At 43.1% G+C, this 22,217-nt stretch overlaps 1 protein-coding gene across 1 annotated transcript in view; it reads right to left on the minus strand.

The window, feature by feature from the left end:
• The window catches only part of PPP2R2D (protein phosphatase 2 regulatory subunit Bdelta), a 231,782-nt gene that overhangs the window by 140,255 nt on the left and 69,310 nt on the right, over positions 1-22,217 (minus strand). The window contains exon 3 of the mRNA XM_029609992.1: positions 6,049-6,146. Within this exon, the coding sequence (XP_029465852.1) occupies positions 6,049-6,146 (98 nt within the window). The remainder of the gene's footprint in view (positions 1-6,048; positions 6,147-22,217) is intronic.

Here is a 22,217-nt window from a genome sequence, read left to right on the forward strand (position 1 = left end):
GCGGTCGGCAAACCGAAGGGAAACGCCTTGAACTGAAAGTGTTGACCGAGAATCTTGAAGCGAAGATACCGCCGGTGAGCCGGCAGGATGGGAATATGCAAGTACGCTTCCGAGAGGTCCAGTGAAGCGAGGAATTCTCCCTTGTGCCCTGCGGCAATCACTAATCTGAGAGCCTCCATGCGGAACCGGGTGATCCTGAGGGCCTTGTTTACCTCCTTCAAGTCCAGGATGGGGCAAAAGGAACCGTCCTTTTTGGGAACGATGAAGTAAATGGAATAGTGGCCCAAGCCCACCTCGTCAAAGGGGACGGGAACGATGGCCCCTATTTCCTGCAGTCGGTCTAGTGTTTGTTGAACCGCTATCCTCTTGAGATCCGAACCGCAGGGGGAGAAGATGAACCGGTCCCTCAGGGGGCGGACAAATTCCAAGGCGTAACCGTCTCTTATGGTGTCCAGCACCCACTGGTCCGTGGAGATAACTGCCCACTCCTCGTAGAAGTCCATGAGGCGGCCTCCGATCCGGGGAGGTGAGAAGTGGGCTCCTTTGGCATCATTGGGATGACTTTGTGGGCGGAATTCCCTGCCCTGGACCCTCTCTTGCGGGCCTCCGCCCACGAAAGGAACGAGACCAAGGCTGGGGTCTTGTCTGCTGTGTCGGGGAAGCGGACTGTCGGTAAGACCTATAACGTCGCTGTGCCCTGGCCCTGGTTCTACCGGAAGAAAATGATCTGAAGGAATGCTGTCTATCCTCCGGCAGCCGATGCACTGAATTTTCCCCCAGTGACTTGATGATCTGATCCAGGTCCTCTCCAAATAAGAACTTCCCCCGAAAGGGTAGGGAGCCAAGGCTCGACTTGGAGGAAGCATCCGCTGCCCAGTTGCGAAGCCACAAGAGCCGTCGGGCTGCTACAACCGAAACCATGGACCTCGCCATTACGCGAAAGAGATCATACAGGGCGTTCGCCCCGTATGCTATGGCAGATTCCAGCCGGTCCGCCTGGGCGGCCTCTTCAGGGGGCAATTCCTGAGAGGTGAGAAGCTGCTGTACCCAGAGTAAGCTGGCCCTTTGCGCGAGCGAACTGCACATCACGGCCCGCATACCCAGGGCGGAGACTTCGAAGACCCTCTTGAGGAAGGTCTCTAGTTTACGGTCCTGCATATCCCGCAGGGCCGTTCCCCCCGTGACCGGGATGGTTGTCCTCTTGGTCACTGCCGACACCGCTGAGTCCACCTTGGGAACCTTGATAAGATCCAAAAAATCCTCAGGGAGCGGGTATAGCTTTTCCATGGCACGTGTGACTTTCAAGGATGCCTCGGGAGTGTCCCACTCCCTGGTGAGAAGCTGTAGGAAGGACTCATGAATAGGGAAAGCCCTTGCTCTAGGACGGAGGGCGGCAAGTACTGGATCTCCTTTGCGAGACGAGGTGGCGACGGCAGGAGCCACAGGGATTGGCAGATCTGGAGGTGGGTCGAGGTCCAGCTCCTGAATAATGTGGTGGATGAGTTCATCCAGCTCTTCTTTTTGAAAAATCCGTAGGGCTCGAGGGTAGTCCCCCTCCTTATGTCCATCCGGATGCGCCTCCGGGGGTTCCGGGGAGACGTCTCTCACCGGCGAAGCTGCCCCCGTGGTACGCCGGGGTGGCACGGGAGAGGGACCCGGCAGGGATCCAGGCGTAACGTACGAGGTGGTGAGACCAACAGGAAGTTTAGGAACCTTGGGGGGAGGGGCCCCCAGGGGATTAGGCGCCTGCGCTCCCATACCCTGCAAATAAGCCATGTGCATTACCAGAATAAAGTCAGGTGAGAAAAACGGAGAGCTGATTGGAATCCCTGGGGGGGGGACCGTCCTGGGAGCCCCAGTCGGGCAAACCTCCCGCCGGGGGCAAAGCCTGTTGAGAGCCAGTGCAACCAATCCTGTCTTCATCTGGGAGCGAGTCCGTCTCACGCTGACTCCCTAAAATGGCCGCCGTTCCCGCCAAAGGCGGCGTCGTGGTCGGCCCGCGCCACCTGGGCTGAGGAGGAGGCAGGTCCGAAATCGCACCGGAGGACTGCAGGGTGCCTTCCCCGTCGGGGAAGCACCGCTCACAAAGCCCCTCCCTCAGAAATTGATTTCCCGGCTCGCCGCTGGCCTCACACCTCGAGGACCGCGGCATGTCAGCACCGGGGAAAAAGAAAAGCCTCGGGGGGGGGGGGGGGGCCCCCCAAAGACGAGCTAGTGCCGCGGGGGAGCCTGGAAAATGGCCCTAACAACCCGCCGAAGGGGTCCAGTAACTGCAGGGGAAAACCCCCGTTTTAGTTGAGCACACACCCACGGGCGGAGCTTGCGAACCACGGGACCCCCAACGACGCGTGGAGCGGTTCCGGCATCCATGGGGCACCACCAAAAAGAAGCAAACCTGTGGAGAAAGAAACTAAAAAAAACTTCCACTTACCCCAATGGAAGAGGAAAGGAGTACAGAATAGAGAAGGCACGCCTCAAAAATTGAAAACTTTTTTTTTTTTTTAAACTTTAAGGATCCAAAATGAAGAGAAACATAAGACAGGGAAATACTGTGGAGAAAAAGAAAGAAATAACTAAAAATGAAGAAACCCTGTCAATCTGGGGGAGCTAGTGGATCCCCCCACTCGCATCTGCTGGAGTCAGAAGAATACTGAGCTCCAGCAGAGGGTGCACTACTCTATATGCTGACGCTCTCAAACTCTGTTCTGACTCCATCTGCTGGTCGGGGGATATAACCCACTGTCTGGACTGATCCAGGTACGTACAGGGAAGATCAGTTCAATAGATAGCTGCTCAAAGATGTCTCATAAAACCATCTATTGAAGTGACCACTGGATTGTATGGGGGTTTGTTTGTTTGTTTGTTTTTATTTTATTATTTCCCTTTAAATCAACTTGTATCAGAAAATGAGATAATATTACTGCAGAACTTACATATCACAAGAAACATACTGAATTATTAAGTAAAAACAATGACAGTATCTCCATATATCATAAGGAAAAAGGGGGAGACAAAGGAAAAATATAGAGCGAAAATCAAGGAAAATCTTACTAAAATAATTGCTTTCTAGACTTCCCCTACAAATATTGTATGCCAGATGACCCTCAGGAGGCAAATTAGGAGTGAATCCAAAAACACACATAATTGAGACGGCTCAAGAAACAAATAGTTTGAATTCTGGTAGTTGATTAGACATTTACACAGGTATTTCAAAGAAAATCTAGCACCAAGTGATACAACTTCTGTTTTCTTTACAAGAAACTTCTTTCGTCGCTCCTGGGTGATTCTTGTTATGTCTGGGTACATCCAGATCTTCTGACCATGGAACAGCTGTGCTTGATTTCGAAAGAAAAATCTTAGTAACTTTTGCATTTCCATCAGAAAGAAATTCGGTACTAACAAAGTCTCTCCTGTCTGTATATCTGTTTCATGAGAGAGTTCTAGAATATCCACAATATTTGAGGAAACATCTTGTAGTTCATCTCTAGAAGCTGTGTTTAAGGATGATGGCAAGTAGTAAATTTTTGTAATCGCCGGGACCGCTTCTTTAGGAAATTTAAGAATTTGTCTAAGATGGTTACTAAAAAGGTCCCGAGGAGAAACCAATTTCAAATAAGGGAAGTTCAAGACCCTCAAATTTAAAATTCTTAGTGTGTTTTCTAGGTTTTCCAATTTCTTAGAATAAATGGTATCCAATTGCCTTAACTTGGCTTGAACTGCTTCCATAGAGGTCATTCTTGTATCTAAATCTCTCAATTTAGAATCAGCTGATATTATTTGGGATTCCATTTTCATAGTCTTAGTGGTATTTTCTTTCATAACTTGTGTTAAGGAGTGAATAGCCTTTTCCAAAGAGGTTAATGCATTCTATATTGAATCTAAAGTAATTACCGATGGTCGAACCAGTGAGTCTCCTTCTCCTCCTTCTAAGGGACTACCATCACCCAGTTAATCGCCAGAAATTTGCAGGTTTTCCAAAGAGCCCGTGGAATCTCTTAAACAGAGATTCTCCAAAGGTAATGCCAAAATGGCGTCCCTTCTTGGGACTGAGATTTTTTTCTTCATTGGATATTCCTTTTATCAGGGATGGTAACAAATCCCCCGAAGTATTACCAAATGTGGCAGATGGCAGTAAGGGTATCGTCAGGGCACCGGGGCTCAAAGATGTTTCCTCTACTATGGGAGCTGGCGTTCGCTCACTGCCGACCTCCACTGCGGCCCTGTCCTCCGGTATGTGTAGGGGAGACGCATAGAACGGGTCTATCCGCTGTTGGCGAAGTTCAGGTAAAGGAGAGGAAGTCGAGACTTCCCTCAATCTTGCCTCTCTTAGTTTGCGGCATTACCAAAAGTGGAAAAAAAACAGAGAAAAAAAACAGAGGTATTCACGGAGAGAGCATCTCAGAGTGCACTCTAGAGAGCAGCCATCTTGGTCTCCCCCTATACGTTCCTTTCAAACATTTCTACACTGACAATCTTAAAAAAGCTTGATGCTGGTGCTTAACAATTTTAAAAATGTAAAATACAAATGTACACTTAAAACAGGCAGCAATTCAAACAATTCAGAATATATATAACATATTGAATCATGTTTACGATATTACTCTTAAAATACCAAAAAGCAGCTAGTCAATTTCCTGCACAAGTATTATTGGCCAGGAAATAAACAAATTCTATAGTTTGAAAGCAAAGCATCTCTTTTTAACGAATGAAACAGTATCACACAATACTGAAGTAATACAATTAATATGATCTAAAGCCACCACCTTTTGGGCAATCTGAAATGTGAAGGTTTCTGGCTTGTTGGGTCAGTGCCGAGAAAAAGGTTTTTTGTTCTTTTTATTCTACTACTATAGGCCATAGAATTGTATGTATTCCCTAACATAACAGTCAATTTATTCTAATCACAGCTTTGGGAAGTGTTAAAGCAGGATGTCTTAAATATATCTATTTTTAGCGGTAACTTTCAAAGTGTCGCGCTTGTGCACATACATGGATGCAGCGATTTTATAACATGCGCGCATTTATGCACACGTTATAAAATCAGCTACCTGCGCGTACATGAGCACATGATTTTATATTGACGCGCGCATATGCCATCTCAAGCACGCAAGTGGGGGGATTTTAGTAGACACCATGACACCAATACCCATTTCCCCACACCATTCCCAGTTTATCCAGTTAAAGTATAGGACTTCCATACTCTCCTAGCTAGCCTGCCTTTCTTTTCCTCTACTGCCCCAACCCTTAAAACCCCACTGACTAGGCAAGACTTTATTATTTTTCTACTTACACGCCATCCACAGCTGAAGTAAAGATACATAGATAGGGACCCCGGCACGCGCTTGTGTGCATAAGAGTATGTACTGGTGTCATTAGGAAAATCAGGATGCCCATGTCCCGCCCCTTTTTCGCAACACTTTTTTTTATTTGTGCAATAGAAGATATGCGTTTGGCCTTGGGCCTTTTAAAATCTGTGCGACCCACATGCGTCCAAGTCACAAACGTAGCTCCCGGTTTTGCCACATGCAAGCCTTTGAAAATCTACCTCTATCATTTTAAAAAAGGCATGTGACCCTACTTGATTTGAGAAGTCAACTTGTTTGAAATACCTGCTAAGATCTACAGTGCTAAATTATAGTAGTTTACATAAAGTGCTGAAAATTTAAAATTAATATATTGCTTTGTTCTGATCTGAGGATGGCTTTAGAGCATTGCCAAAACAAATGTCGTCTAATGTATTGTGGAATTTAATACCCCTTGATAGGCTCTAAAGATAGTGGTGGAACAATGTGAAGAAATGTGGAAAATGATCAGAGAGAAAATAATTTAAATGAGAGCCATGGCTTTATTTTCTCCATTTCAGAATGTATAGTTTAGGGCTTTATATCCTTAGAAAAATTTCAGCCAAGCTTAAGACTTCCCTCATGTTTTTGCAATTAGGCCTTGCAAACATATTAGGACAGTTCTGTTTGGTAAATGTCACAAACTTTGGACAAACTACTGCACTAAAATATTATTTAAGTGTAGAATATATTATTTAATACTAACCTCTTGTTCCCTTTGAAATATAACCACTCTGCCACCCTTGTCTCCTGTTGCCAGTAGATCTCCAGAGAAGTTGAACTCCACTGTTGAAATAATATCAGCTGAAAGAATAAGATTGAAGGTTAAGATGCTTAAATTAGAAAGATAAAAATATTTGCAGTCACCCAATACTGCATGGAAGAATTGATTTAAAAAAATTATATACATACATACACACACACACATACACAAACACCTTTTTTAAAACAAAAACAATTAGTATTAGTGCATCAACCAGAGACATAATAGAATCCATAATCTAAAACTTATCCACTAGACAGATATTACTTGTTGACAAATTTTTTGATCAAATAAAAATAAAATAGAAGAGTAGCATGTTTCCCATAATCACGTGGGTCTTTGAAAATTCACTGCAAATTTTACAAGATATTTATTTTCTCTAATCAGCGACTAAGATCAAGGAAATCCTACTCTATCTGTACTATCGTGAGAATGAACAAAAGTTTACACTGTAATAATGAGATCATAAGTCTTTTGGCACCTTTACCATCAGCATTAATCCCAACCAAGCAACTCCCATTATCAGCTCACTAACAGAAAACTGAATGTATGCAAAGCCAGCACAGCATTCTAAAGGATAGCTACTGAAATGCATGCTTAACAGCAAGTCAGCAAAGCAGTGTTACATATTCATTAATACCCAATCATTAGTAAAGGAAATAGTTTATAAAATCTACAAGTGTCAACTTCTTTTAATTTACTGATTTAGTAGATGCAGTCCATACATGGCTTTAAATCATTTAATAGAGGTAAATGAATTTGCAAGTGTCCAAAAAAGAATAATATGTCATATTTGTAAATGCACAGAAATTAATTGAATGTTGATTAGATGAATGAAAATTTAGATGATACATAGGGAGGAAGGAGGAGAAATCTCAGGCACCAGAGTGCCTAAAATCTGGCACATAGATTCCACTGCTGCAGCACAAGTGGCTGCCCCAAAGGAACTGCTGGGGCCTACGGCAGCCCACTTCTATCAAGTCACAGAGAGGAAATGCTGGTCAGGGAAGAAACTCTAGAGAAAGGATGAGGCCACAGAAAGGCAGGGGAAAGGCTGGAGAGAATACAAAGAGGGTGGGACTAAAGCATGGAAGAGGAGGAGAAGTGGCTGGAAAGAGAAGATTTAAGGAAAAAAAACAGCAAGCATAAGGCCACAAAAAAATAAATAAATAAGAGATATGAAAAAAGGGAAAAAAATCTTTTGCCCTGGCTTCTAAATATTTTGGTTAACGGGCAAGAATTTTAAATATCTTAATAGCCCTGACCATATATGAACTCATTCATTTTTTGATATCACAAAAACATAACTGGTTTGTGTCTCTAAAGCAGTGGTTCTCAACCGGTGTGTCGCGACACACCAGTGTGTCACCAAGAATACGCAGGTGTGTCACCACACTTCCCGTTCCCCCGCTGACCCAGCGGCTCCCCCTCCCGAGCAAAATAGGTCCTCCGCCCGGGCTTAAAATGCTGATAGCCCAGGCGGAACGCGGCAGGACAGCTGGAGTCAACGGCACTGACATGCTCTCTTCTTCCCGCCCCCCCCCCCCCCCCGACCCGGAAGAGGAAGTGGTGAGCAGCAGGTGCGTGCGCAGGAAGAAGAGACCATGCTAGTGCAGGCAGCGTCGGCCCGAAGAAAAGAAGAGAGAGGCGCAGCTTGAGGAATGAGCTGCGCGGCTTGGAGAAAAACAAAGAACGTCGTCAACCCACGCAGCCGGTGGGACTCCTTTCTCCGCGAAGGCTGAAAATGAAGTAGGTTGCTGCTGCCTTTAGGGTTAGACATGGAGGAGGCTCCTGCTAGTTTGGGGGGGGGGGGGGGGAGGGAGGGAGAATGAGTGAATGAGCAAGCATGTGTGTTTGAGAGAGCGAGCGAGAATGTGTGTGTGTGTGAGATCATATATGTGAATGATTGGAGCCTGTGTGTAAATGAGAGAAAGAGAGCATGTTTGTAAGCATGCGAATGAGTCTGTGTGTGAGAGAAAAAGACAGCATGTATGTGTGTGATTGAAAGTCTGTGTGTGTAAGCCTGAAAAGATAGACAGCATGTGTGTAAATGTGTAATTAAGAGCCTATATAAGTGAGAGAGAAAACACACGTGTATATGTGAGCGATTGAGAGCCAGTGAGAGAGAGAGAGAGAGGAGAAAGTTCCAAGCAAGCCACCCCTCCTCATGCTAATTCAAAACAATCTCAGGGCACCTGGATATCAAATGTTCCCAAGTATGCAGAGCAAAAAATTGTTTGTATCCTTAATATTTTTCATTACTGGGTCTTTTTATTTTATTGGTATCTAGAAATTTTTTATGAGTTTTTAATTATTGGATATTTCATTCATCCGCTGTTTTGAAATAATCTGTTCTTTTTGTTAGTATGGTTTTACTGCTACTGATTTTATATTTCTTGATTTGTTTTATAAGGATGGGTGATGTTTCTTTTTTCCTTTATTACACGGCATACAGAGACTCTGGCTTGTTGCGGTTTCCAATTCAGTTTCTGTCTGCATGCTTCTAGTTATGCATTTCTTTGTTAGGTGAGGGTCAGCACATGTGATTCAAGTGAGGTTTTCTGCTGGTGTGAAGTTTCTGTGTAGGGCTCTATAGCAGCCTGACTTGGTCCTTTTTCCTAATAGGAGATGTATTGGTGTCTTAAGGCCTGGTATATTTTCAGTGTTGCCTTTTCTTAGGTAAGGTGGTTACTGTTAAGTGCTAGAAATTGGTGCTGTTTTGGTGTGGGATGTTTACTGTTTATGCAATTTCTGTTCAGACAGAATATGTATCTTTTTCTTGTGTTATTCTTAATAAAAATACTGGACCTTTATTTTTTATTTCCGTCGTAAATTGTAATGAGCAGTGGGTCACACATGTGAGCGTGATCTGTCACGATGGGAAAAAGGTTGAGAACCACTGCTCTAAAGCAGGGGTCCCCAACCACCGGTCCGCGGACCGGGACCGGGCCGTTGGGGGTTTTTTGCCGGTCCGTGGCGCCGCTCTCCCCGGCTACCATTCATTTGCTGCTGCTGCTGCTGTGGGGAGGCGGGTCGTGCCTCCAACCCAAAAGGGAGGAGGCACGACCCGAAAAGCAAGAAGATCAGCAGGGCCGTGGTGGAGCTCACGTCACCACGGCCCGAAGAAAACAGTCGCGTCTAAACGTGCAGGTGCTCCTCCTCCTTTCTGCCCACGCGGCCCCGGAAGAAAAATGTTGCCGGAGCCGCACGGGCAGGAAGGAGGAGGAGCATCAGCCGCGTGCAGAAGAGGAGTAGCGCGGCCCGAGAAGACCAGGGCTGCTGCAGAGCCCATCCTGCAGCGGCCCGTGAAGAGGAAGCCCAGATGTGAGAGAGGCTGAGGGTTTGTAGAGGGTGTATGTGTGCATGTATGAGATGAGTTGATAGACTGTGTGTGGGAGTGAAGACCTGAATGTTTGCAGAGAGAGCATGTGCCAGTGAGAGCCTGTGCTTAAGCAAGACAGCATGTGAGAGTGAGCGAGAGCCTGTGTGTGTGTGTGAGACTCAGCATGTGCCAGTGAGAGTGTGTGTATGAATGATTGTATGAGAGTGAGAGCGTGTGTGTATGTGAGAGCGAGAGAGCGCGAGAGCGCGCATGTGAGAATGAGAACCTGACTGCGTGTTTGAGGGAAGAAGACAGATGGAGAGAAAAGAAATAGAAAAAAAGGAAAAGGAACTGGCAAAAAAATAAGAAAGGGAAGGTGGAAAAAAAAAAGCCTGTGACCAACCGATCAGAAAACTAAGATCAGACAGCAGTTGTAAAAAAAAAAAAAAAAAAGTTACTTTTTACTGATTGGCACATGTAATCTTTGGGAATGTGCAAGAGTAGCACTTTCTCTATGCAGATCTCACAATGTACGAGATCAGCATGGAGGAACTGGAAGCCCATGGGGCCTGCACAGAGGAGGCAGCAGAATCGGCTTCAGTGCCAGTAGCAGCAATCAGCACCTCCCCAATAGCCACACGACAGCAGTGACAGTGGCAGCAGAGGAATGAGAGAGGCTCTGAGGTTGTGAGGGAGCCAGTGACAGTGAGAGCATGAGTGTGTATGAGAAAATCCAGGGGAGTAAGAGAGTGTGTGTGTGTGTGTGGGGGAGGGGTGTGTGTGGAGGGGGAGAGAGTATGTGAGAGCGAGAGGTTATGGTTGGGTATAAGAGCATGAATGTGTATGTATGTGACAGTGTATGTGTGAGAGAGAATGGACATGTATGTGTGAGAGAGAGAGGATAACCTCCTAATCCTTGACAATATCAGGGTGACTGGAAATCAAGAGCTCCCATGTATGGACAGCAGGGGCTTTTAAAAATCCTTATTAGTTTTAATTATTGTATGTTATTTGATATATGTGCTGTTTTGAAATATTTTATTGGTGTTTGAGAAATTGTAAAAAATGTATATGATTTTAATTAATAGAAATTCTATTTATCAGTAGTTTTAAAGTATTCTATTATTAGTATGATTTTACTATTATAACTGATGCTTTATGTTTCTTGATTTTATGGTGGTTCTGTTTTTCCATTGTTAATACACAGAGTTTGGCTTCTTGGGGTTTCCATTTCAGTGTTTTCTAATTTGTGCTCCATTATTTTGTATTCTGTATTTAGTGAGGGTCTGTCTCTGTTCTGTGAATGTGACCATGATGAGAGATTCTGCTAGCATGTAGTGTCTGTATAGGGATCTACAGCAATCGGGTTTGTTTTGTTTCCTCAGTAGGTGGTGTATTGTTATCCTAGGACGCAGTGTAATATTTACCCTTGCTTATTCACAGTTAGGGTTATTGTTGTTTGAGTCCTTGGTGTTATTACTGTTATGTTACGATGGGATTGCAGTATAAATTTTGAGTGTCTTTTTTTGTGGGGTTTTGTGTTAGTTCACAATGTGCCTGGCAGTGGAAGCTGTTTGTGCTGCTGTTACTGTGAGGTGACACCAGAATTTGAAAATATCTTTTAGTATGATGAGCTGTAAGGGAAACATCCAAGCTCCATTGTTTGGGGGAATTTCAGTGGATGCACAGAGTTAGAGAACTGGAGGTGCAGGATTTATAAAATGTCATAATTTAAATAAGTATGTACTAAAATCCAACCCCATCCATAACCCTGCCCCCATATGACCAAAGCCCCGCCCCTGGCCCACCCCCACCCTGCCGGGCCATGGAAAAATGGTCTTGCTTGAAGCCGGTCCCTGGTGCAAAAAAGGTTGGGGACCACTGCTCTAAAGGACTGTTTTGTACTGTTTTATTTATTTATTTATTTATTTAAAGGCTTTTATATACCGGAGTTCATGCACTAGTGCATACCACTTCGGTTTACACAGAACAAGGAACAGAAAATTACATCAAACAGATTGAACAATTAAACAAATATACAATTACATCCAACGATTGGGTATAAATAACATGGCTAACTTAGTAGGAACTTAGAGTTTGAGGTAAAGGAGAGAAATAGTACCAAGTGGTAACAGAACAATGTTAATAGCTAAATAATAAATATAAATAGTAAATACGAATTCTTATAATAAATACAGGTGCTTAAAGATTACAGTCTTCATGAAAAGTTTACGTCTACAGAATAGGGTTAAGTAAATAAGAACTGGCGGTTACTTCTATAGGAGTGAAGACTTCAAAAACTGAGGTTACATCTGGATTAAGAGGTATTGGTGTAGCATGCTCAAATATTTAATAATTTGGAATTGTGAGACCAAGGATAAAAATTAGGAGTTGTTTGATATGATTATAAAAGCGAGAATGATTCAAGTTCTGGGATGTGGTTCTGAACATGTACTAATTAAACAAAAATTTTTTGTAGTCCAGGGCAATATTTACTTTAATAAGTTACAGCATCTTCATGCAAGAAAATTCTATGGCTTATAAAACAATTATAATTCCAGAAAGAAAAAGTAGAGAACAGAAAACATGGCAACAAAAGATGTTTAAGAAAAAAAAATCTCATTCAAAAGAAAAAGACCTGAGCTATGCTGAATACTGGTATAAAAAGGAAGAATTGACAATAACCATAATTAAGTTCTATAGTCAACTATAATTTTGCCCAACACTGATTTGAACCAGCAAACATTTTATTAATTAGGTATTTACACACTAAGTGCTGTGAAAACAGATAAAAGGCAAAAAAAAGTTTTTATTAAAAACAAATTGCCTACATCTTTGACATACCATATGAACAAGTTAGCTTTAAACTAAGGTCAATAGAGTAGTTGTGTTCACAGACAACACACATTTGTCTTCTTTCATCCTTCTATTTGCCGTCAATGCAGTCGCAGGGAAAAAAATAAAAATAAAAACAGAACAGAACACTGAACAGTTCCCAATTGAATAGACCTTTTCAAAATACGAACATACTACAAAAGCAATAGAAAACATATACAATATTCGGTATCCTACAAATGGTTAAGCTTGCAAGTAGTCAACTGAATTAATTTTGGTTAGGTTTCAGCAAAATGGAGACATTTATATTTCAGACAGCAGGCTATTAGATATGACTTCAAAATGATCCATTCCAGCCCTAAATGGGAATGTTCCAGTTTAAGTTCCAACCCCACCACTTATTCACTGCTGTATTGCCTGGCTGCAATACCCACCCCCTTTCTGCTCAAAAACAGACTTGGCAATTATTTCATTCCCCTTCAACCCACTCAGACAGGCAGCTCAGGGAGACACTACAACTAAGGGCATGGGACCATATACCTCAAAATATTCCACTTCACTCAATGGCAAGTACTACTACCATCACACCATCTAATGCTTCCAAACTGCCTTCACAGACTTTCCAATGCTGAAGGGCTCAAGTAGCAAAAATCTGACTTAATCAAATCCAAACCTTATTTATGATACTGGGCCATTAAGGTATTATTAAATCAAAGAGTTGTTTACCTATAAAAGGCAATTTCCCCCAGGACAAACAGGATACAAGTCCTCATAGGTGGGTTACTTCATCCGACAGAGCCTGGCTGGTGATGTTTACCAAAAAGCTAGAAGCTTCTGACATACTCCAAATATTTGTGCACCATCTCATTTCATGGACATTCTTTGGGCCCCCCCTCAGCAGCTAATGCAGAATATGAGATCCAAATCAAGAGGAGGAGTCTGTTGGGACTTGCATCCTGCTGTCCTTGGAGAACACCGGTTACAGATAAGCAACTCATTTTCTCAGAGGACAAGCGGGATGTTGTAGTCCTCACAGGTGGGAAAATTCCTAGCACAGGCTGCCTGTAATGCGGAAAAAAACCCCAAACAATCTGAAAAACAATGCCAATACATAGAAGTATTTTTGGTGGTAACCGTTTTTGTTATCTCTATTTTATTTTTTTAGGGGACAGCCTGGAAGTAACAGGCCCTATGGAGATGAAGTTGTAATCTAAATCTCAGACTCCACAAGACAGATTGACCAAACCTATTGTCAACTGGGAGTCTTTAAGTAATAGCAATGGGACGTGAATCTTTATGAGACAGCCTTGCAAATTTCTTCCATGGGGGTCGATTGCAGGTGAATCACCAATGCTGCCATGGCACTTATACTAGGAGCCTTGACATACCCTTACAGAGTAAAACCTGCCTGAGCATAACAGAAAGAGATGCAAACTGCTATCCAGTTAGAAAGAGTGTACTTGGCAATGGCAAATTCAGGTTTGTTTGGGTCAAAAGAAGAAAAAAAGCTGGGTGGACTTTAAGGGTTTCAGTCCACTCCATAAAGCTTAGGCTAAGGATCTTTAGCAGTCCAACCTGTGTAAGGCTTGCTCACCACTGTGAACATGTAGACTGAGGAATAAATGTTGGTAAGATGATAGACTGTTAAGGGACAAAGTCTGAAAAGAAACCATAGCTAAAGGCTTTAAAAAAACAAAAATAAGATAAAAATAAAAATAAAGAATAAAAAATATATAATACTAATATACCTATTAAAAAAAAGTTAAGAATAAAGTAAAAACAGTTAAAAATACATATTATATAAACACCATGCCTTGTGTGTGTGTGTTTTAAAACACAAAGGAGCACAAATGCATTATTTCCTTAATTGTAGGTACAATTGTCACAACATGGGGTATTCATGTACTGCTTAAAAAAAAAAAAAAAGAAAAACAAATCTTATAAAATCATGAATATAGGAAAACATATGAAGAAATGTATAAAGCAAGTTTGCTTACCATCAACAGTAGGCTAATGACTCGAGGAGTAATGTCATTCAATGACATGGAAAATACCCTTCATTCTAAGCTCATGCTCTACTTGTGCAGATATTCTCACACAGGCAAAGCCTGTGAGCAACCAGTATCAATATTAGAGTGAAGTCTAGGAAAACAGTCAAGTCTCCGGGGAGATGGGTGGGTATTTACTATTTAGCATGGTTAATTCATCCTGTTGTCTACAAAGAATACCATTTATGGTAGACAATGGAAACTATCTGGAGTGTAGCACAGTGGTCTTTAAATTTAAGCCATTACTTCCTTGACCTTATCCATAGAGATTCTCTCCACTGTATGTTACATCTGCAAGTCTTTCCTAGACATGTCTGAGGTCTGATGCTACAGCCATATGAGCCCGTGGGCACCAATATCTACTGCAGCAACTCTGAATGCAATTCTAAACATCAAAGGTTGAACGGACAATGTATTTTCTACACTGCAAACCCTTACCCACCACTGACTCTAGGGTGTCACAAGTCTTCTAAGGGAGATGCTTTGACATTCTTCCCCTCTTTCAGTATGTTTTGCATGTACTGACCCATGAAGATGCTATGCAGGCATTCGAGCATAGAATCTTGATAAATCTCTCTCCCAATAAGGGCACAGGAATCCTTCCCCAGGGGTACAGGATTGGACTTCTAGGATTTTTTGAGACAGATTTTTTGAGACAGATAAATCAGTTGCTGCTTCTCAAATCTGGGAGCCTTTTGGACACCTGCTGCCTTCTTATTCACTGGAGACAGAGAGGGGGGGTTCCGCTACATTTTATGTTCAAATTGCCTGAACTACATATCTGTCTGGTCTACGCTCCACCTGCCTTGCTGGAATCAAACCCCTCTCCTATTATTGAATTCATTGCTGACAGTATCAACGTCGACATCCCCACCATTATCCTCGGAGACTTCAATCTCCATGTTGACGTCCCAGTCCCTTCCCTCATCATGTGATACCTTCATGAACTCCCTGCATGCTATTGGCTTCCAGCAAATCATCACCTCCCCCACCCACAAAGCAGGCCACTCCCTGGACTTGATCTTCATTAACTCTAATATCCATGCCTCGACTATTCCTTCCTGCACCCCGGTCCGACCACTACTTAATTGAAAGTAACCTTTCCATTGACACCCCCCTCCTAGGACGAACGCCCAATACCATAATATCTAGAAAATCCTGCCCCAGTGAGGAACTCGCCACTGCCTTATCCAACTCCCTGCCCAATCTAGACTGCTCCGATCCTGTCTCTGCAAAATCATCATGGAGCAACCTTACAGAAGAGATAGCTAACAAACTCTGCCCCATCTCCAAATGAGTCATAAATACAGCCTCCAAACACTCTAATCCAGGGGTCGGGAACCCATGGCTCGCGAGCCAGATATGGCTCTTTTGAGGGCTGCATCTGGCTCGCAGACAAGTGTCGCCACACTTCGCGGTTCCCCGCTGACCCAGCTGCTCCCCAGTCCTCCGCCGCCCAGGCTTAAAATGCTGTCAGCCCGGGCAGAACGCGGCGGGACAGCTGGAGTCAGCGGCACCGGCGTGCTCTCTTCTCCTCCTCCCCCCCCCCCGCGGCCCGGAAGAGGAAGTGGTGAGCATCGGGTGCCTGCGCGGAAGAAGAGACCACGCTAGTGTGGTCTCTTCTTCCCGCGCAGGCACCCGATGCTCTCCACTTCCTCTTCCGGGCCGCGGGGGGGAGGAGGAGAAGAGAGCACGCCGGCAGCGGCACGAATGGAGTCAGCCGGGTGCCTGCGCGGGAGTCATCGGGTGTCAGCCGGGTGCCAGCGCTGGAATCATCGGGTGCCTGCACGGGAAGAAGAGGCCACGCTTGTGTCCGACGGGAAGAAGACTGCAGCGCGGCTCGGAGGAAAATGAAGAGTTTCAACCGCGGCCGATGGGACTCCGCCTCCGCGAGGGCTGAAAATGAAGGAGGTTAGTGTTGGGAGGAGGCTGCTGCTGCCGCAAGTTCCTGGGGTGGGGGTGGGGGAGAGAGAGAGTGAATGAGCGAGCAAGCGTGTGTGTTTGAGATCCTGTGTGTGTGAGTGAGATTGCATGTATGTGAATGATTGAGAGCCTGTGTATGTGAAAGAGAGTATGTCTGTGATTGAGAGCCTGCCTGTGAGAGAGAGAGCATGAATGTAAGTTTACCATTGGGAACCTGTATGTGTAAGTTTGTGATTGAAAACCTGTTTGTGTGAAAGAGTATGTGTGTATGATTGAGATCCTTTGTGTGTGAGAGAAATCATGTGTATGTATGATTAAGAGCCTGTGTGTATAAGTAAGAGAGAGATCATGTGTGTCTGTGTCTGATTGACAGCTGGTTTAGGTGATGGAGCATGTGAGTATGTGATTGAGAGCCTGTGTTTAAATGAGAGAGAGAGACCATGTGTGTCTGTGTGTGATTGAGAGCTGATTTAGGTGAGGGAGCATGTGAGTATGTGATTGAGAGCCTGTGTGTAAATGAGAGAAAGAGAGGACATGTTTGTAAGCATGTGAATGAGAGTCTGTGTGTGAGAGAAAAAGACAGCATGTATTTATGTGATTGAAAGCCTGAGTGTGTGTGTAAGCGTGAAAAGAGAGACAGCATGTGTGTAAATGTGTAATTAAGAGCCTATATGAGAGAGAAAAAACATGTGTATATGTGAGTACTGAGAGCATGTGTGTATAGGTGTGTCATTGAGAGCCAGTGTGAGAGAGAGCGCTGGGTATGTGACTGAGAGAGGAGAAAGTTCCAAGCAAACCACCCCACCTCCTTCTAATTCAGAACAATCTCAGGACACCTGGATATCAAACGTTCCCAGGTATGCAGAGCAAAAAAATTTTTGTATCCTTATTATTTTTCATTACTGGATCTTTGTGTCTGCTATTTTGAAATATTTTGTTGGTATCTGGAAATATTTTATATGAGTTTTAATTATTGGATATTCCACTCATCAGCTGTTTTGAATTATGTTCTTTTTGTTAGTACAGTTTTACTGCTGATGATTTTATATTTCTTGATTTGTTTTATAAGGATGGGTGATGTTTCTTTTTTCCTTTGTTACACTGCATACAGAGACTCTGGCTTGTTGCAGTTTCCAATTCAGTTTTTTCTGCATGCTTCTTGTTATGCGTTTTGGTCTCTTTATTCTATGTTAGGTGAGGGACAGCACGTGATTCAGGTGAGGTTTTCTGCTGGCGTGTTGTTTCTGTGTATGACTCTATAGCAGCCTGACTTGGTCCGTTTTCCTAATAGGAGATGTATTGGTGTCTTAAGGCCTGGTGTAATATTTTCAGAGACTTATTTTACATTAAAAGTGTGATCTTACATAAAATGCACACATTTACTTGTATTTAGTTTTAAACATATTGTATGGCTCTCATGGAATTACATTTTAAAATATGTGGCGTTTATGGCTCTCTCAGCCAAAAAGGTTCCTGACCCCTGCTCTAATCCATGGTATAACCTATCATTAAAATCATCCATTGTACCTGAAGACTGGAGGATAGCAAATGTAACCCCAATATTTAAAAAGGGCTCCAGGGGCGATCCGGGAAACTACAGACTGGTTAGCCTGACTTCAGTGCCAGGAAAAATAGTGGAAAGTGTTCTAAACATCAAAATCACAGAACATATAGAAAGATATGGTTTAATGGAAAAAAGTCAGCATGGCTTTACCCAGGGCAAGTCTTGCCTCACAAATCTGCTTCACTTTTTTGAAGGAGTTAATAAACATGTGGATAAAGGTGAACCGGTAGATGTAGTATACTTGGATTTTCAGAAGGTGTTTGAAAAAGTTCCTCATGAGAGGCTTCTAGGAAAAGTAAAAAGTCATGGGATAGATGGCGATGTCCTTTCGTGGATTGCAAACTGGCTAAAAGACAGGAAACAGAGAGTAGGATTACATGGACAATTTTCTCAGTGGAAGGGAGTGGACAGTGGAGTGCCTCAGGGATCTGTATTGGGACCCTTACTTTTCAATATATTTATAAATGATCTGGAAAGAAATACGACGAGTGAGAATCAAATTTGCAGATGACACAAAATTGTTCAGAGTAGTTAAATCACAAGCAGATTGAGATAAATTGCAGGAAGACCTTGTGAAACTGGAAAATTGGGCATCCAAATGGCAGATGAAATTTAATGTGGATAAGTGCAAGGTGATGCATATAGGGAAAAATAACCCATGCTATAATTACACAATGTTGGGTTCCATATTAGGTGCTACAACCCAAGAAAGAGATCTAGGCGTCATAGTGGATAACACATTGAAATCGTCGATTCAGTGTGCTGCGGCAGTCAAAAAAGCAAACAGAATGTTGGGAATTATTAGAAAAGGAATGATGAATAAAACGGAAAATGTCATAATGCCTCTGTATCGCTCCATGGTGAGACCGCACCTTGAATACTGTGTACAATTCTGGTCGCCGCATCTCAAAAAAGATATAATTGCGATGGAGAAGGTACAGAGAAGGGTTACCAAAATGATAAAGGGAATGGAACAGCTCCCCTATGAGGAAAGACTAAAGAGGTTAGGGCTGTTCAGCTTAGAAAAGAGACAGCTGAGAAGGGATATAATAGAGGTGTTTAAAATCATGAGAGGTCTAGAATGGGTGGATGTGAATCGGTTGTTTACTCTTTCGGATAATAGAAAGACTAGGGGACACTCCATGAAGTTAGCATGGGGCACATTTAAAACTAATCGGAGAAAGTTCTTTTTTACTCAACGCACAATTAAACTCTGGAATTTGTTGCCAGAGGATGTGGTTAGTGCAGTTAGTATAGCTGTGTTTAAAAAAGGATTGGATAAGTTCTTGGAGGAGAAATCCATTACCTGCTATTAAGTTCACTTAGAGAATAGCCACTGCCATTAGCAATGGTAACATGGAATAGGCTTAGTTTTTGGGTACTTGCCAGGTTCTTATGGCTTGGATTGGCCACTGTTGGAAACAGGATGCTGGGCTTGATGGACCCTTGGTCTGACCCAGTATGGCATGTTCTTATATTCTTTGAAATAAGAACATTAAAAAATAATCTCAGACAAAAAGAGAGAACTTGGCGCAAGGAACCTATCCCACAGCATTCTGCCAGTTACAAAACTGCCTTATACCACTATAGACTCTCTACTCTAAAGCACAAATGAGATTTCTACGCCGCCAAGATCCACGACTACAGATACAACCCCAAGGCGATTTTCTCTTACGTTTCAGGTCTCACCAAACCTACCTCGCCTAGCATAACGGACTCTGATGCCGACATTAAGTGCGAAGAACTCGCACACTACTTTCACAACAAAACAACGAATCTTCTTTCTAGATTCCCTGATTCTACTCCCTCTCCGCTGTCAAATCCTGTCCCTTCCACATTTGCCCTTTTCTCCTCCTCGACCTCACCTCCTCCAAAGAAGTAGAATCCATACTTAAAAAACTCAAACCTGCTTCCCACCCGAGCGATACTATTCCCCCCAAAGCACTCCTTACCGTCCCTAACTCCATACCCAGAGTGATAGAGAACAGTTGATGATGTCTGCTATCTACAGGCTCTGTCCCCAACACACTTAAACAAGCAGTGGTCAAACCCCTCCTTAAGAAACCCTCCCTTGACCCAAGAGACCCTGCAAATTTCCATCCCATTTCATCTCCAAGATAATGGAAAGAGTAGTCAACTCGCAGATCACCGACTACCTAGAAAACCACAATATTCTCCATGCCTCTCAATTCGGTTTCCTAAAACACTTCAATACGGAATCCCTCCTTCTCACCCTATCAGACCATCTCCTCATAGGAATGGACCAGGGTCGTAGTTACCTCCTCGCCCTCCTAGACATATCCGCTACCTTTGACACCAAATGCCATAACCATCTTGCTCGGCTAGAAGACATCGGTATCTCTGGCCTAGCGCTATCATGGCTCAAGTCCTACTTATCCAAAAGAAAATTCTAAGTCAAAATTGGTAATGCTATTTCCACCCCCCCCCCCCCCCCAACAAGGAGTCCCACAAGGCTCCTCCCTTTCCTCCACCCTTTTCAACATCTACCTTACCCCCTTATGCCATCTACTTTCTGATCTCAACCTCAAATTCTATCTTTACGCTGATGATGTCCAAATCATCATCCCCATCCACAACTCAATCACTGACATTCTAAAGCACTGGGAATCCTGTCTAACAATTATAAATTCCCTTCTTACCAACCTCCACCTTGCCCTGAATACAAACAAAACTGAACTTCTCCTTATCTCCCCGCACTCTCCTCCTAAACCCCCACCATCTATCGACCTGGCCTGCAAGTCCATCACAGATCAACTCTTTGTAAGAGACCTTGGAGTCCTACTAGACCAACAGTTAAACATGAAAAAATGTGAGCTCTATACTCCAAGATGGCTTCTTCAAACAATGTCTTAAAAAAACTCAAGCCCTTATTACACACTCAAGACTTCCGCACAGTGATCCAAACCTCCCTCCTTTCCAAACTTGATTATTGTAACTCACTCTTCCTAGGACTCCCTTATTACTCTACGATAAAACCACTGCAAATGTTGCAAAATGCAACTTCCAGAATCATCTCTAACGCACGCAAAACAGACCACATCACTCCATTCTTAAGAACCTCCACTGGCTCCCCATCCCCTCCAGAATAATCTACAAAACACTAACCACCGTACACAAATCCATCTATTCTCACAATTCCCACTGGCTCGATATACCCTTCAGCGCCGTGCAGCAGAATCGACCCAAAGAACAGCTCATAAAGGAACCCTGCACGTACCTTCTCTAAAAATAGCACACATCTCCTCAACCAGAGATCGTGCCTTATCCATCGCAAGCCCTACACGATGGAATTCCTTGCCCACAATGCTCCGTTTAGAAGCTTGCCCAATCAAATTTAAAAAGAAACTAAAAACATGGCTGTTCCAACAAGCCTATCCGGATTAGTTCCGCACCCCCACTCCCGTTCTTCTGACCACACATTTTTTATTATTTTATTTTAGTTTTTTCTATACCGGCATTCGTGAGAGTATCACATCATGCCGGTTTACAATAAACAGGGGAGTGATAAAGGTACAGTGAATGAAATAAATAACAGGTGCTGAACAAAAAACAGTTACAGTTACAATAAAACAGGGATAAGTACAACTAGGAGAAGAAAAAATGATAGGAAATTTAACATAATATATTAACCGAAATTTGACTGGGTACATTTACAAAGAATTATGGGATTTACTAGGACTTTCCCATTTGAACTTTTTGAAGTTTTTTACATAAGGGTAGTGATAGGAAGTAATGGTTTTCTGTATACGGGTGGTGATTAGAAGTAGGTTAGGGGTGAGTTATGAGTTTAATCCGAGTCTGGGAAGGCTTTTTTGAATAGCCACGTTTTGAGTCATATGACTTTAGCCTTCGACTCTTCTCTCTTGAGGCCTTCCTGCACCTTTCTATCAGCTATGATGCCTCCTTGCTGAACATGTGATCCCTCCCATAGCACCTTCTTAGTTACCACTAACAGCCAACTCAAACTTTAGATTGATTTCTTGTAACTTTTTTTTTGCAGTTATGTTTTTTTTTAAATGTTACTCAAGCAGTTTGACCTGTACTTTCATTGCTTTACTGTGTGTTCCCTTCCCTAACTCCCTGTTATGATGTACTTTCATTACTTTTGTTAAAATGTGAACTGGCATGTTTCCCCACTAACGCCGGCATAAAAAAGTTTATAAATAAATAATTTACATTTGTCTCTCCTGCATAATTTCATCGATGGATACGGTCATGATTTCTTTTTTTTTTGGGGGGGGAGTGGGGGAGAGTTGGTCAGTCCTCAAATTGAAGGATGCCAAGCAATTTTGCCCTGGAATTTTCCTCCTTCTGTAAATCAAAGGGCATGATTTCTGCCATTCTTTTTACAAAATCAAATAAGTGGTTCTTTAAAGGAAGAAGAAAGAGAGGGGTCCAA

The sequence above is a fragment of the Rhinatrema bivittatum genome, chromosome 7, assembly GCF_901001135.1.
Source record: "Rhinatrema bivittatum chromosome 7, aRhiBiv1.1, whole genome shotgun sequence".
Lineage (NCBI taxonomy): Eukaryota > Metazoa > Chordata > Amphibia > Gymnophiona > Rhinatrematidae > Rhinatrema > Rhinatrema bivittatum.